The sequence below is a fragment of the Haliotis rubra genome, unplaced genomic scaffold (assembly GCF_003918875.1).
Source record: "Haliotis rubra isolate DU_JTF1 unplaced genomic scaffold, ASM391887v1 Scf1426, whole genome shotgun sequence".
NCBI lineage: Eukaryota > Metazoa > Mollusca > Gastropoda > Lepetellida > Haliotidae > Haliotis > Haliotis rubra.
In genome coordinates, this window is record NW_025765366.1 from 175,896 (window position 1) to 188,407 (window position 12,512).

Genomic DNA, 12,512 nt, shown 5'->3' on the forward strand with positions numbered 1-12,512 from the left:
TGTATAGCAATTAACTTTTATTTGTGGCTGTGTCCTCGACGAGGGTTGAAGTACTGTAAAGGTATTGTCCCCGTGAGACGGTATCGTGTGACTACTCTTTCACAGAATGTTATTTATGCCACCTTATTTTTGTGAAGTTTCATTCGTCTCTGAAAATGCATATAATCGCCAGCAGCACTCGCCGTTCACCACACAACCACCACCAAAAGATATATTTTTGGTTTCAAAAGCAGGACACAGGCGCTTCTTTATTGTGTACTTAAATGTTACTTTAAATGTATATATTTGGAATGTTAAATGTCTTTGAAGGTTACATATCTTCAAAGGATTGATTTGAAATTCATACATAGCCTGTGTATTATTTTCATTTTAACTCCCAGTTAACACCTAGCTGACCTGTGACTCTAAGTAATCAAAATATCTATATTTGTCTCCCTTTTTGACCTCGAATGAAAGTTTATTGAGTCGGAAACCTTTAATATATTGGCCAAACAATTTCGCAAAAATCATTCTTAATCCAGCTTGATCATATCTATGGCATTTTCCATATTTACGAATACTTTGATCGCGGTGTAACTCAGAATGTTTAGGGCAGATACAATTCCGAGTTACTGCACATATGGCCCATGGTGTGACAACTGCATCCCTGACAAACTGTTCATTGTGGAGGAAAACAAAATTCGCACTTGTCATTCTGTAGGGAGAATAAAAAAAGGACATATTGTTGGTTTTAAAGCCAGGACACATCCCAGGTAAGACCCTTCTATATGTCTACTTAAAGGTCACATGCAACCCAAAAATCAGACATAATTAAAAAACAATTATCACTTATTCATGACATATAATATACATTGCTGGTTATGAAAAAACATATAAACAAAATTATAAGCCTACAATCGCAAATCAAAAGTGCAATATTGGGTACTTGGGTTTACTTCCCTCAAAAGGAAGCAGCTGGGATACCGAACCCAGTCAGAGCGGGTCGGTGTGCACTCAAGTGTAACGGCTGGTTCATTTGCAGATGCCCTCACGGCTCATTGTGGGTGTATATATAGAGATGTTGAGCTTTGTAAATACATGCTCATTTTTTGTGTATAACATTTTGCAATCAGCATACATCATAACATGTCATGTGTCAAAGTATCACACCTGCCTGTCTGTGTAATTACATAATGTGACAGAGACCGAACTCGGGCCATAAATCAATGCATTTTGTTCATGGTGTATAGCCTGAATGGTGTTAAGTTCAAATTGCATGTGGTCAGTGATCGAAGTTGTGTATTGAATATTGTCATTAGCAGACAGGCAGGCAGGCAGACACACAGGTGTTAATAAAACAAGCCATTGAGTTTTTTCTGTGACAACGACATATGTATATCACAGTTAGAAATTCTGTCAACACAAATTAATGACATTGATTTTAAGTATCGAACTGAGAAAGTGACTCGGTTAGGAGAACGTGTGGTGAAATAGACAAATGAAATTATATAAACAGTTAATTTACTGTCATAACAATAAAAAGCTCATGCCTGTGAGATATCAACAAAACATTAGAAAAATAGCTCACACCAAAGCCTTCACCGAGTATTCACCTGACAACCTGCTTCCAAGTTGCGCGAACCTTTTTCACTGCGCACGTGCTATGAGCGCAGCCCAGCTGTTGGAACCACTTGAATTCCCCCCCCAAACGCTGGAGAAAAATTAGTGAATCGTTTGAACTGCGATTTCGCGCGGTTTTTTTTCATCGCATTATTTTTCAACTTTATAAGTTGAATTTGCATTTTTGATGATTTGTTTCGGTAAGTCCATACCGAAAGGTATCAGAATCTGCAAAGTTGTGTTTTACGTTGCATGTGACCTTTAAATGTCACTCTAATTGTACATATTTTGAAGGTTACATATCCTCAAATGATTGTTTTAAAAATATTACATGCACTGTGAATTAAATCATTTATTGTAACTCTCAATTAACACCTAGCTTTTCCTGTGACTCTAAGTAATCAAAATATTTATATTTGTCTCCCCTTTTGACCTTGTATGAAAGTTTATTGAGTCGGAAACTTTCAATATATTGGCCAAACAATTTCGTAACAATCATAGTTAATCCAGCTTGATCATATCTATGACATTTTCCATTCCTATGAATATTTGGATTGCAATATAACACAGCATGTTGAGGGCAGATACAATTTTGGGTTACAGCACACATAGCCCATGGTGTGACTATTGCATCTCTTACAAACTGTTCATTATGGAGGAAAACAAAAGAACCACTTGTCATTCTGTAGGGGGAATAAGCACAAGCTGTGGAATTAAAGTATTGCATCATTTGCTTGTCTATGTGTTGAGACATTGCTACTTTTCCACCAGGTCGTAAAACCATTCCCTGAGATTTGACATCCTCCAGTGTTTCCTTCAATCCCTTCATTGTAAGTCTCGAAGAAGCGTCCAACCAAACCAGCATGTCAGCAGACCTAATATTAGCCTGAAAGTTAACGATGCATATTTAACGGTGGTTTGGGGAATATTCAGGCATAACTGTTCAATGGTCGGGCAGTAATGTTGATGTTGATAACATAGACTTTTTTAGTAGATTTTCCAATACTCATCCCTTAATCCCAATCCCTTCATCTTGGTTCCACTGATGACTGTGCATGTATTCGTATACCTAGCACCGTTTGTGTAAATGGCATAGGAGGTTGTACCTCTTTGTGAGCCGTGGGATATAACTGAATCCATATTGTCCAGATCCATATGATATCATTAAACGTTTAAACTACCTGTACTATCAGCGGTTTCCAAGCATAACATTTCAGCTTCTTCATCCAGTCTTCTAGTTTTGTAACAGGGAACACCCTCACCTCACATTTGCAGTGCTTCTGCACCTGTAAACAATGACAATTTTCAAAGACTTTGTAACTGATACATTTCCATCACATTATTAATTCCAGTTTGCTACAATAGTCTAAATTGCTTCAAGAAATTAATGCCTGGGGCACGACCATATATGAATTAGGCTAAACAATGTAGAATAGCACATGGTTATGCAACTGAAGATAAACATTTACTCACAATCCTCACTGTCCAGTAATGTATATTAATTCATAGTAATGATTTCATGGACATATCAGAGCAACAGTACATTAATATATTCAGTAAACGTCAACAGAGTTCATAATTGATCAGCAGCGTTTTCCTTATAGTTGTACGATTAGTTCGCAAGACTGAGAAGAACTAAGACGCTGTCAAACGCTTTTGGCAGCTGTCATAAACGATTGATTACCCGTGAAAACAAACTGTTTCCCAACACCCAATTATATACACTCAACTTATATTACATTGTTTATGTGATACAATTATGTACACTCAACCTGCTATGTGTGTAAAACCATTACGTTAAATTATGCCAGTGCAAAATTCACTTCATCTGCATGTATAAGGACTAGGTATAGGTATATGTTTAGATCAATAAAACATTTCTGCGTGACGCCGAGATTACACATGATACAATGCTTTTCCAGTGTTGAAGCAAGTTTAATTTGACAAAAGAAAACCGCACTTCTGTATATTTGTTTAAAGAGAGTATTGGTTTTACAATAGGCTGAATATTTAAAATTAAAGTTAAAATTGAAAGTCATATTGACAGTATTTCAGCCATATCATAACTCGAAAAGTAACACATGGATAATACATACATGAAGTTGATATAAAATAAATTATCAAAGGAAAGAAACTACAGTATATCTCACGATACTTAACAATACAATATCTAAACGGGATACAGATCGCTAGCAACATAAAGGTAAATCTCCTGACGGTAACGTACAATACTTTGCTTCCTGCACGGATAAGGAGCGGTGGGGTAACCTAGTGGTTAAAGCTTAAGCGTTCGCTCATCACGCCGAAGGCCCGGTAACAGGCCAGAGTATACCCCTGTACCAGACTTTACCCGGGGTTAAACTGGGCTAGCCCAAATTATACCCCAGGTATAATCTGGGCTAGTCTAGTTTATACCCCGGGGTATATTCTGGACTAGGCCATAGTATACCCCCCAGCCAAGGTTATACCACTACAGAAAATAAGTGATTAAGAAATTCACGTCCTTGATCAATGTGTCCCTGCAGCCCAGTCGACAGATGACATGGAAAAGAAACAGAGCAACCGACTTCGCGCTTTTACCGCAACGATATACTTGTTGCCGCCTGTTGTCTCTTATAGAGGGTCGATGATATCAATTCCAACGAGGCTCCAGATTTTAGCAGGCTCAGGAATGGAGTGGAGTGGTGGTGCTTCTGTGTTGACTTTCGGATTGATGACAAAGCACTTCGGACACGTCTTGACATATTCTTGCACGTCGTTCTTCATACCTTTCCAATAATAACGCAAGGATATTTTGCCGAAGGTTTTATCTCTGCCTGTAGCTGGGATGTCATGGCATGCATTCAGGATGGTGGGTAGGCGGCTTTTGGTGTGCACTTCCCAAAGACAGAGTTCCGTTTTCTAAAAGAAATGGCCATGCAGTTTGCCCAAATTGAGACTTCGCATTCAGACGCCTGTCAGGATCCAGGTCATAGATGTGCTGAGGATACGTCTTATCAGAGCTGGTGTAGAAGTACAAGATCTGGGTATAGAGGTTGTCATCCATGTTGAAGTTTGAATGCGATATAGTAAATCAAATGCCTTTAGATGACACCGAGACTATTGCCCGGCGTCACACACTCACACACTCGTATTGAGTGAATTGTCAACATAATTTTGTAGGGGTATAGTCTGGGCTGGTGGGGTATAATTTGGCCTGGTCCAGAATATACCCCGGGATATAAACTGGGCTAACCTGTAGTTCACCCGGGGTATAATCTGGTTGGGGGTGGGGGTGGGTGGGTATTCTGGGCTGCTACACCAGGTTCGATTCCCCACATGGGCACAGTGTGTGAAGCCCAGTCAATCCTTCAGTTTCTACGATACTTTTAGCTATTGGCGCTTGTAAGACATTTTAACCAGCAATTTAAATTCACAATTATACTACAATTGTGGTACGAATAAAATACTTTGAATAATGCTTATATTTAATTTCGGAGGGGCAATAATTGTACTCTACTTCATCTATCTTCCACCACTAACCATCTTGAAAATTAAGTATCTAGCAATGTCAAAATGTATCAATCGGTTCATTTTCTTTTGAAAACCCCAACCATTAAACGAGGACTAACATGATAGAAATATCCTTTGTGGATGAACCTTTGAAACAATTGTGGCTATTGATGGAAAAATCAAGCTGGGCAAAAATAGAAGATGACATGCATACTAGTGTATATACTGGTGCACGACAACAAAGCTTCAATGAATGCCCTTATCTGTACAACTCAACCAGTACCAATAGGCCTCCGTATTGAGCGACTGCAGGTTTATTCTGCAAAAAATCTATAGCTGCGGCCAAGCAAACACGGGGAAGATATAAAAGTTTCTTAGCGAGCCCATGCCGATATTTGTCCGTATTTTCTCATTCGTTAGATTACAGACGTTCTGTAAAACGTTTATCTTAAAAGGGTCTGTCATTTGTTCAGTTGTCCCTAATGATGGACAAAATCAAGCAGGACAAAAATTAGTACTTCAAACAATAAAAGCCTCTGTATGTGTCTTCCCAATATATTGAGGGCATGAATTACAGAGGTAAATGATCAGACCCCCCACTTTTCGTCGACTCAAAAACAAAGACTTCACGTGAAAGAAAGCAATGTGAGAAATGTATATAAAATTAGTTCTATATTATTTCAAGAAAGTCGAACAACATGTTACGATCGAAATACCTGTGCACGTTGTTCGAGCGTAAGTCCAAGATCATAATAGATGAGCGAATAATTCTTCATGTTTGGAAGGACCACTTCATGAAAGTTCTTCAGCATTGCTTGTGACTCAAGATAGTGGTTTGCCGATGCTCCAGTGATGAAGAGCATCTGTTTTCCTGTAGGCTTCACTTGCATCTCTTTTAATTGCATGATTCTGTTCAAAGTCGTCACGGCCGCAGAACTCGCCAAATCCACGACGCTGTGAAGTCTGGCTGAGAGACTTTGTGGCTCGGTGTGTTTGCATTTCGGATCAACACATAGTTTTTCTAAGACAATCAGAAAAGAGATAAAGATGAACGTTACATGATTATTCTTGGTCGTTTTATTTCATAGTGAACATACAGGAGCCAACTCAACGTCTAACGTCAGTTTGGGCTTTCCTCGACAATGGTCATTCAATGAACGTTCATCTCACTCACTCACTCATTATCATTTGTGTTTAGCCTTACATTGAAATAATACTGAGAAATGTTCAGTTGTCAGTTTGGTTTGGTAATAATTCCGTTGAAAATTATGACGTTCAGAATGCGTTTGTGAAATGTTTTGAAAGGCGTGAATGAAATTCTGCATTTGGGTATATAATATAATTATGCCTGTTAAATTGATTTGATAAGCTGTGAATGGGCAAAATTACTTGGTGGCAAGCTTTCCGAACATTCATCTGGCGGAGAGTATTGAAGTCCTTAGAGCCAATGCCTAATGATGCTGCGAATGTAAAACGAACATTTAAGAACAAAGTATATTTTTTAAATGTGTATTATTAACATTAACATTAAAAGTCGGAAATATTTCAACCTTGAGGAGCAATGAACCCACGAACCCAAAGATTCGATCTGTGTTTGTTCCCTAGGTTATGGCAAAGAATGACTGTTGGGTACTTTAACCGGGTTTCAAATGATGTTGTCTTTTAGTATACATCTCCTTATTAATAACCATTTGCGCTTCCATGTTATGGTCAAAGCAACGTGTACTTTGTATGATTACATTATAAGTGGAGGTTTGTGTTGCTGCTCTTCACAGCACTGAGTACCCAGTGTTATGAGTATCTGGCGTTGAAATGACCTTTGTTTAATAAACTTACACTGCCTACTGTAAGGCCAATTCCTTAAATATTAGACATACCTTCCATTTTCAGCTGGTAGAGTTTTAACAGTTCTGTAAAGTGTGTCTCTTGATCAAGTCGATAGTCTGAAACAATGATTGGCATGAAATCAACACGTGAAAACGTCAAAACTCGGAGAGTCCTTGGATGGGTTGACCGTGTTTGGCAGCTTGACTCCTGAGAGTTTTTAGGACTTCAGTCCTGCCCCACAACGAAGCACATGTGATACATATTAGGCAGGGTGGGACAACTTAGGAATGGCCAGCGAGTCCTAACTTGACACACAGGATGAAGCGAGCTACAGAGACCTATTTTATATCATTGGAAAGATCTCGAGGAGATGAACCCAAAAAGTTCATGTGCCAGGCGCTCACGTGTTCATCAGCTCACAAATTGGCTCTGAAAATGCATTTCCGCAGAAATTTCCGGCAGAATTGTTTTCCTGCAGAAATTTCTGGCAGTATTTTTTTATTTCACTACCAGAATCATGTTAATTCAATGCAATTAGACACCATGTTTCGATAATTTGATATGGACTTACTTTAAATGATGTTGTAACAGATGTTTCGTGTCCGGCGCAGAACTTGCAACTTGCGAATACGTCCGCGATGAACGTTCTGAATCACACGTGCATGATCGTCACGAAGCTCACGCATTTCAGCATTCACACTGTTCAAACCAGAGTGCAATTCACTTCTCACCTTTTCAATGCCAATTTCTGACATCGATTGCATTTTTCCAAGCAATTTACATTCAATAGCATCGAATCTCTTTTCAAAATAATGTGTTTGCTTCTCGATCGCCGTCAAAACATCGGACACCGTTTTCGTGCAAATGGCGAGCGAGTCATTGTTTATGTTCGAATCACTTGCAATCGGTAACGCTTTTTCACAAATCTCATTTTTCTGCTTCTTAACCGGGGTATCAGGTGAATGTTCAGCCTCTGTATGATGTCTCTTTCGTGCATCTATCTTTCTTTCTTTATTTCTTTCGGCACATGGTACAACGTTATACATTGGCAGCCGTCAAGCTCTATCGACGACGTCTGTTAGGATAGAAGATAAACAAGGCAAGATTTCTTAAAACCATAGAAGTAGCATAACTCATCAGTCGATTAAATTTACACAAGGTTGGATGGACGATGTTGTGAGACTAAGCCCGGCCCCGGCTTGACATTTTCAACAAAGGCCTGTGACGAGACTAAATCCAACTCCACCAGCGTTAAAAGTTGTGAATCGGCGATCAAACTGGAGAAACACTTTGAAGATACTAACGTTGATCTTACTGTAGATGTTGATCGCTCGATTTCTTCTTTGTATAAGATAATTGGACAATTTTTTTCACAGCTCTTTCACAGCTTCAAAAGCATGTCCGCCACTCGCCAAGGGCGTATAACTTCTTTTCTCTCTCCCTTCCCAACATAGCCTCTATCAAATGACGGGCCGAACAGAGACTAAACGCTTTTGATAGAGGCTATTTTGGGAAGGGAGAGAGAAAAGCGCTTCACTTAAACGGACCAGTTATCTTTACACTGGGCATTTTGTAACATCACAAAGTGATATTTGGCAAGATATAATACTAATCTATTGATGTAAACACAATTCACGATACATGTGTGGGGTTTAAGTTGCTTTTGATGGCCCGAGCCAAGCCGGTCTTTCTTGAGAATATATAGAAAAGACGGTTTACTTTGAGCAACGTGTTTGCTTCAAATACTACGCTTTGAGACTGCATAAAGAGGGATTGAGGTCGGTATAATACTAATCTGCGGATGTAAACAAAAATCAGGATGCATATGTGCAGTTTAAGTTGTACGTTAAGTGAGTGAGTGAGTGAGTAGTTGTACGCGCACTGTACTGTAGTTGTACGACTTTTGATTGAGGCTATGTTGGGAATGGAGATAGAGAAAAGGGATTCAGGTTAACGAACCAATTATCTTTAAATGTGGCATTTTGTAACATCGTAAAGTGATATTTAGGTAGATAGAATGCTAATATATAGATTTAAGCACAATTCAGGATACATGTGTGAGGGTTTGAGAGCCCGGACCATACAGTGTCTTTGTTGAGAATATATAGAAAAGAGGGCTTCACTTTGAGACTCTGTGAAGTGGTATTTAGGTAGATATGATACCATTTTGCCAGTCATGTGTACTAGTAAATTTAAGCACATGCATACGCGTTGGTTTTCGGATTTGGGCTGGTGTTGTTTACTTTTAAGTATACATTGAAAACATATAAGAAATTTAGTATGTACGAATGTATACTTTGTTTGATCCTTTATAACATATTACAAAAGGTTGTGATTTAATATATTTCTTTTAACATATAAAATCATGCCATATTTTCCCACTGACACTCGCCAATATCCACTTCTCATTACCATAAACGTCCTGTGCTGATTCAGCATGAGACAATATAGGTTAATCAGGGAGCCCCAATATTTTAATTAAGGAAAGAAATGAAGTCAAAACACTGTCACTTCCTGCCCAGGAATTCACACGTCAGACGCTAAGAGAAGTTAGTAACCTTCTCACATAGACATATCAAGGAAAACACATATGAAGACGGTGTCTTTTCTACTGGACTCTCGGTATGTAGTCATTGTTTTGTTTTGTTTTTTGGGGGTTTTTTTTATCGTTCGCGATACATTTTCAATCAAACTATACATCTGTGACGGCAGGAAGTGTATCTACCCGAATGTGCAGATTTCGTTTTAATATTCTGCAATCCATTTTTAGTAGTAACCGGCGGCCCGACTTTTAGGCCATCTCAGAAATGCATTTGAAGAGCCAATTTGTGAGCTTATGAACACGTGAACACCCTTTTTATGTTCGTCTCCTCGAGATCTTTCCAATGATATAAAATATGTCTTTGTAGATCGCTTCCTTATGTGTCAAGTTAGGACTCGCTGGCCATTCCTAAGTTGTCCACCCGGCCTTATATGCTCTCACCTTAGGCAAGTGAGTTTGTTCAAAATTGCCTCTGTTCAGAAAATGGGTACGTGATTACAGCGTCCAGTGAGCAAGAGATGGCTACTGGGCGCTATATAAATGCTTTACAATTATTATTAACTCTTATCATATTAAATATAATAAATATAATATATTTTGAAACAATGGTATACATGAAACCTATAATGAAAACGCCAAAACTCTTTCCATATGAAACAATCCCAATCTTGTCGATGCTGTGATTCTGACTAAATCAGAATAATATGTCAAAACTATTTTAATCTAGAAAATAAGTAATATTTAATGTACATTTGAATAACTTTGACCCCTTTACGGAATATTCTAAGATAGATACTCTTACTCTGTACCCATGTATATTTATGCGTTGCAAGAGAGCACCATTTTCAAATCATTCTTGCTTTCATGGTAGACTACATCAAATTTCATTTTCTAATCTTAACAACTGTAAGAATTTCATTTCCTAATGTTTAACTTTACCGGGAGTCTCAGTTGAACGAGAGGTGTCAATAGACTCTAGCCTCTCACTTGAACGAGTGGTGTCTTCATTTTCCATAGTGTCTGGCCGTCGACTTTCATTCCTACTCAATGTCAGATATGCTCTGAGGATGACAGCCACGACCACCAACACTAGCAGTGGAACTAATTTGTAACCTTCAAAACAAGACAAAACGACATGTGTTCATACTTATCCTGTGAAAATTTAGAAATGTGTGGTGGTGTGTGGTCCTGTGCATAGAACCCAGGTCACAAATCAGAGTTGAGCAATGTTAGTCGAGGACAGAACTTGGGGACCATGCTTTTCGAAGCTCTCTTAGCGCTAAGATAGTCGTAAGTTAATGTTAATGTATGGCACTTACGACTATCTTAGCGCTAAGAGCTTCGTAAATCTAGGCCCTGAAAGTTAATGGAACGTCAGTCCTGACCCACAAAGAAGTTACACGTGACACGTGTGGTCTCACCTGCTGGGTAAAGTGTGTTTGTTCATGAATTACCTCTGTTCACTCCAGCAGTGAGATGGTTAACCGGTGGCATAAGTCATATATGAATGTTAATCCTTCAAGCGCCTTACAGGCAGCTTGGGTTATTGGGGCAATTAATGTTAGCGGCTTTGAGTATGCCTTGGTGCGTGGAATCCATTATTATTATTATAGATGAGATTGAAGCTTCACATTACGGGGTTTACTGGAACATGATAGTGTTGGCGAGTTTGAATGTTTTTAATTCATGTAAATGCCGGAGCTTGCACAACTTGATTCTTTTGCTGCCTGTGTTCACTCACACACATTCAACCAAGTTGAAGGTCCGGGTTAGAATGGGTCATCAGCAGCCCTTAACTTTTGTCGTAAGAAGCGACTAACGGGATCGGATTGGTCAGACAAGCAGAAGTTTTGGCAGCTGACACATGCTACCGTATACCAATTGCGTAGATCGATGCACATGTTGTTGATCGCTTCGAATCGTCTGGTCCAGACTCGAGCATATTACACACGGCCATCATATAGCTGTAATATTGCTGAGTGCGGCGTTAAACAACAAACCAGCCAACTTACGTCATATTTTGAATCAATTCTTGTGACAATGGATGTCAAAGCGCAATCATCCTACACGAAGTGTTACCAGCTTCGACGACATGTTTAAGACCTATACTTTAATGGGGAAATAAGGGAGGGAAATAAGGGTAAGTTACGTCGTCAATATCGTGACTGTAACATAACGTATAACGTATAAATATCGCTTAGTACGGGGTTGGGGTGGGTGTGTGTCTGGGTGGCGGTTGTGATTGTGGGTGGGTTTGAGGATAGAAGGATGAGGGTTTGGGTGAGTTTGACGCATGCATGAATGTACTTATGTGTGCAAGAATCGTGATGTATGTGCAATATACATTTTTATTTATCTTTCATCCCATATGAAAATATACTTTCCACATAACGAAACTGTGCATTGTCAAAATATTATCCCAGTTGATAAGTACGATAACAATGTCAAAGGTACATATCAACTTTAATGGAGGGATCATGAGACCATAACAAGTCGGAGAGAATTTCAGTTGAAAAGTCAATCCACAATGACGTCCACGAGTCCCTAAGCAGGACAGGGTCAAACGACCAATATCACAAGCTCAATAACGGGTATGTCCACCATCGGCATTGAGAACAGCAGTGCATCGACGACGCATAGAGCCTATCAAATGTGCAAGAGAAGGCTTGCAGGATGTCACGCCGGATTCTCTCAAGTTCTGTTACCCAAGGTCAAGGACGTTATCTGGCGGATGAGGATGACGGCGTAGATGTCGATCCATCTCGTCCTTCCAAACATACGCTCTATTGGGGAGAGATCCGGTGAATTTGCAAGCCAAGGCAGTAAGTCCAACGTTGTGGTGTTTACCCAAAGAAATCCATAACAACCCTTGCCGTATGAGGGGCGAGGGCGTTGTCCTGTTGGAATGTTAACCTGGGGGCAATGACGTTGCAGAAAAGGAATTGCCACAGGTCGAAGAATCCCCAGTCCCTGTAGCCCACACAAAGTTAAAGTTACCCTGAACAATCACCAAAAGAGTTCATTTTAGCAATACGTAAAAAAAAAAAAAAGA

At 39.3% G+C, this 12,512-nt stretch overlaps 1 protein-coding gene across 1 annotated transcript; it reads right to left on the reverse strand.

Annotated features, from left to right (window-relative positions):
- Positions 1-1,849: 1,849 nt before the first annotated feature.
- On the reverse strand, positions 1,850-6,102 carry LOC124269174. The gene is made up of 3 exons (XM_046704185.1): positions 5,808-6,102; positions 2,781-2,885; positions 1,850-2,485 (listed from the first exon to the last, which is right to left on the reverse strand). The coding sequence occupies exons 1-3, from the start codon at positions 5,994-5,996 to the stop codon at positions 1,964-1,966; spliced, it is 816 nt and encodes a 271-aa protein (XP_046560141.1). The 5' UTR covers positions 5,997-6,102; the 3' UTR covers positions 1,850-1,963.
- Between the last annotated feature and the right edge of the window lie 6,410 nt (positions 6,103-12,512).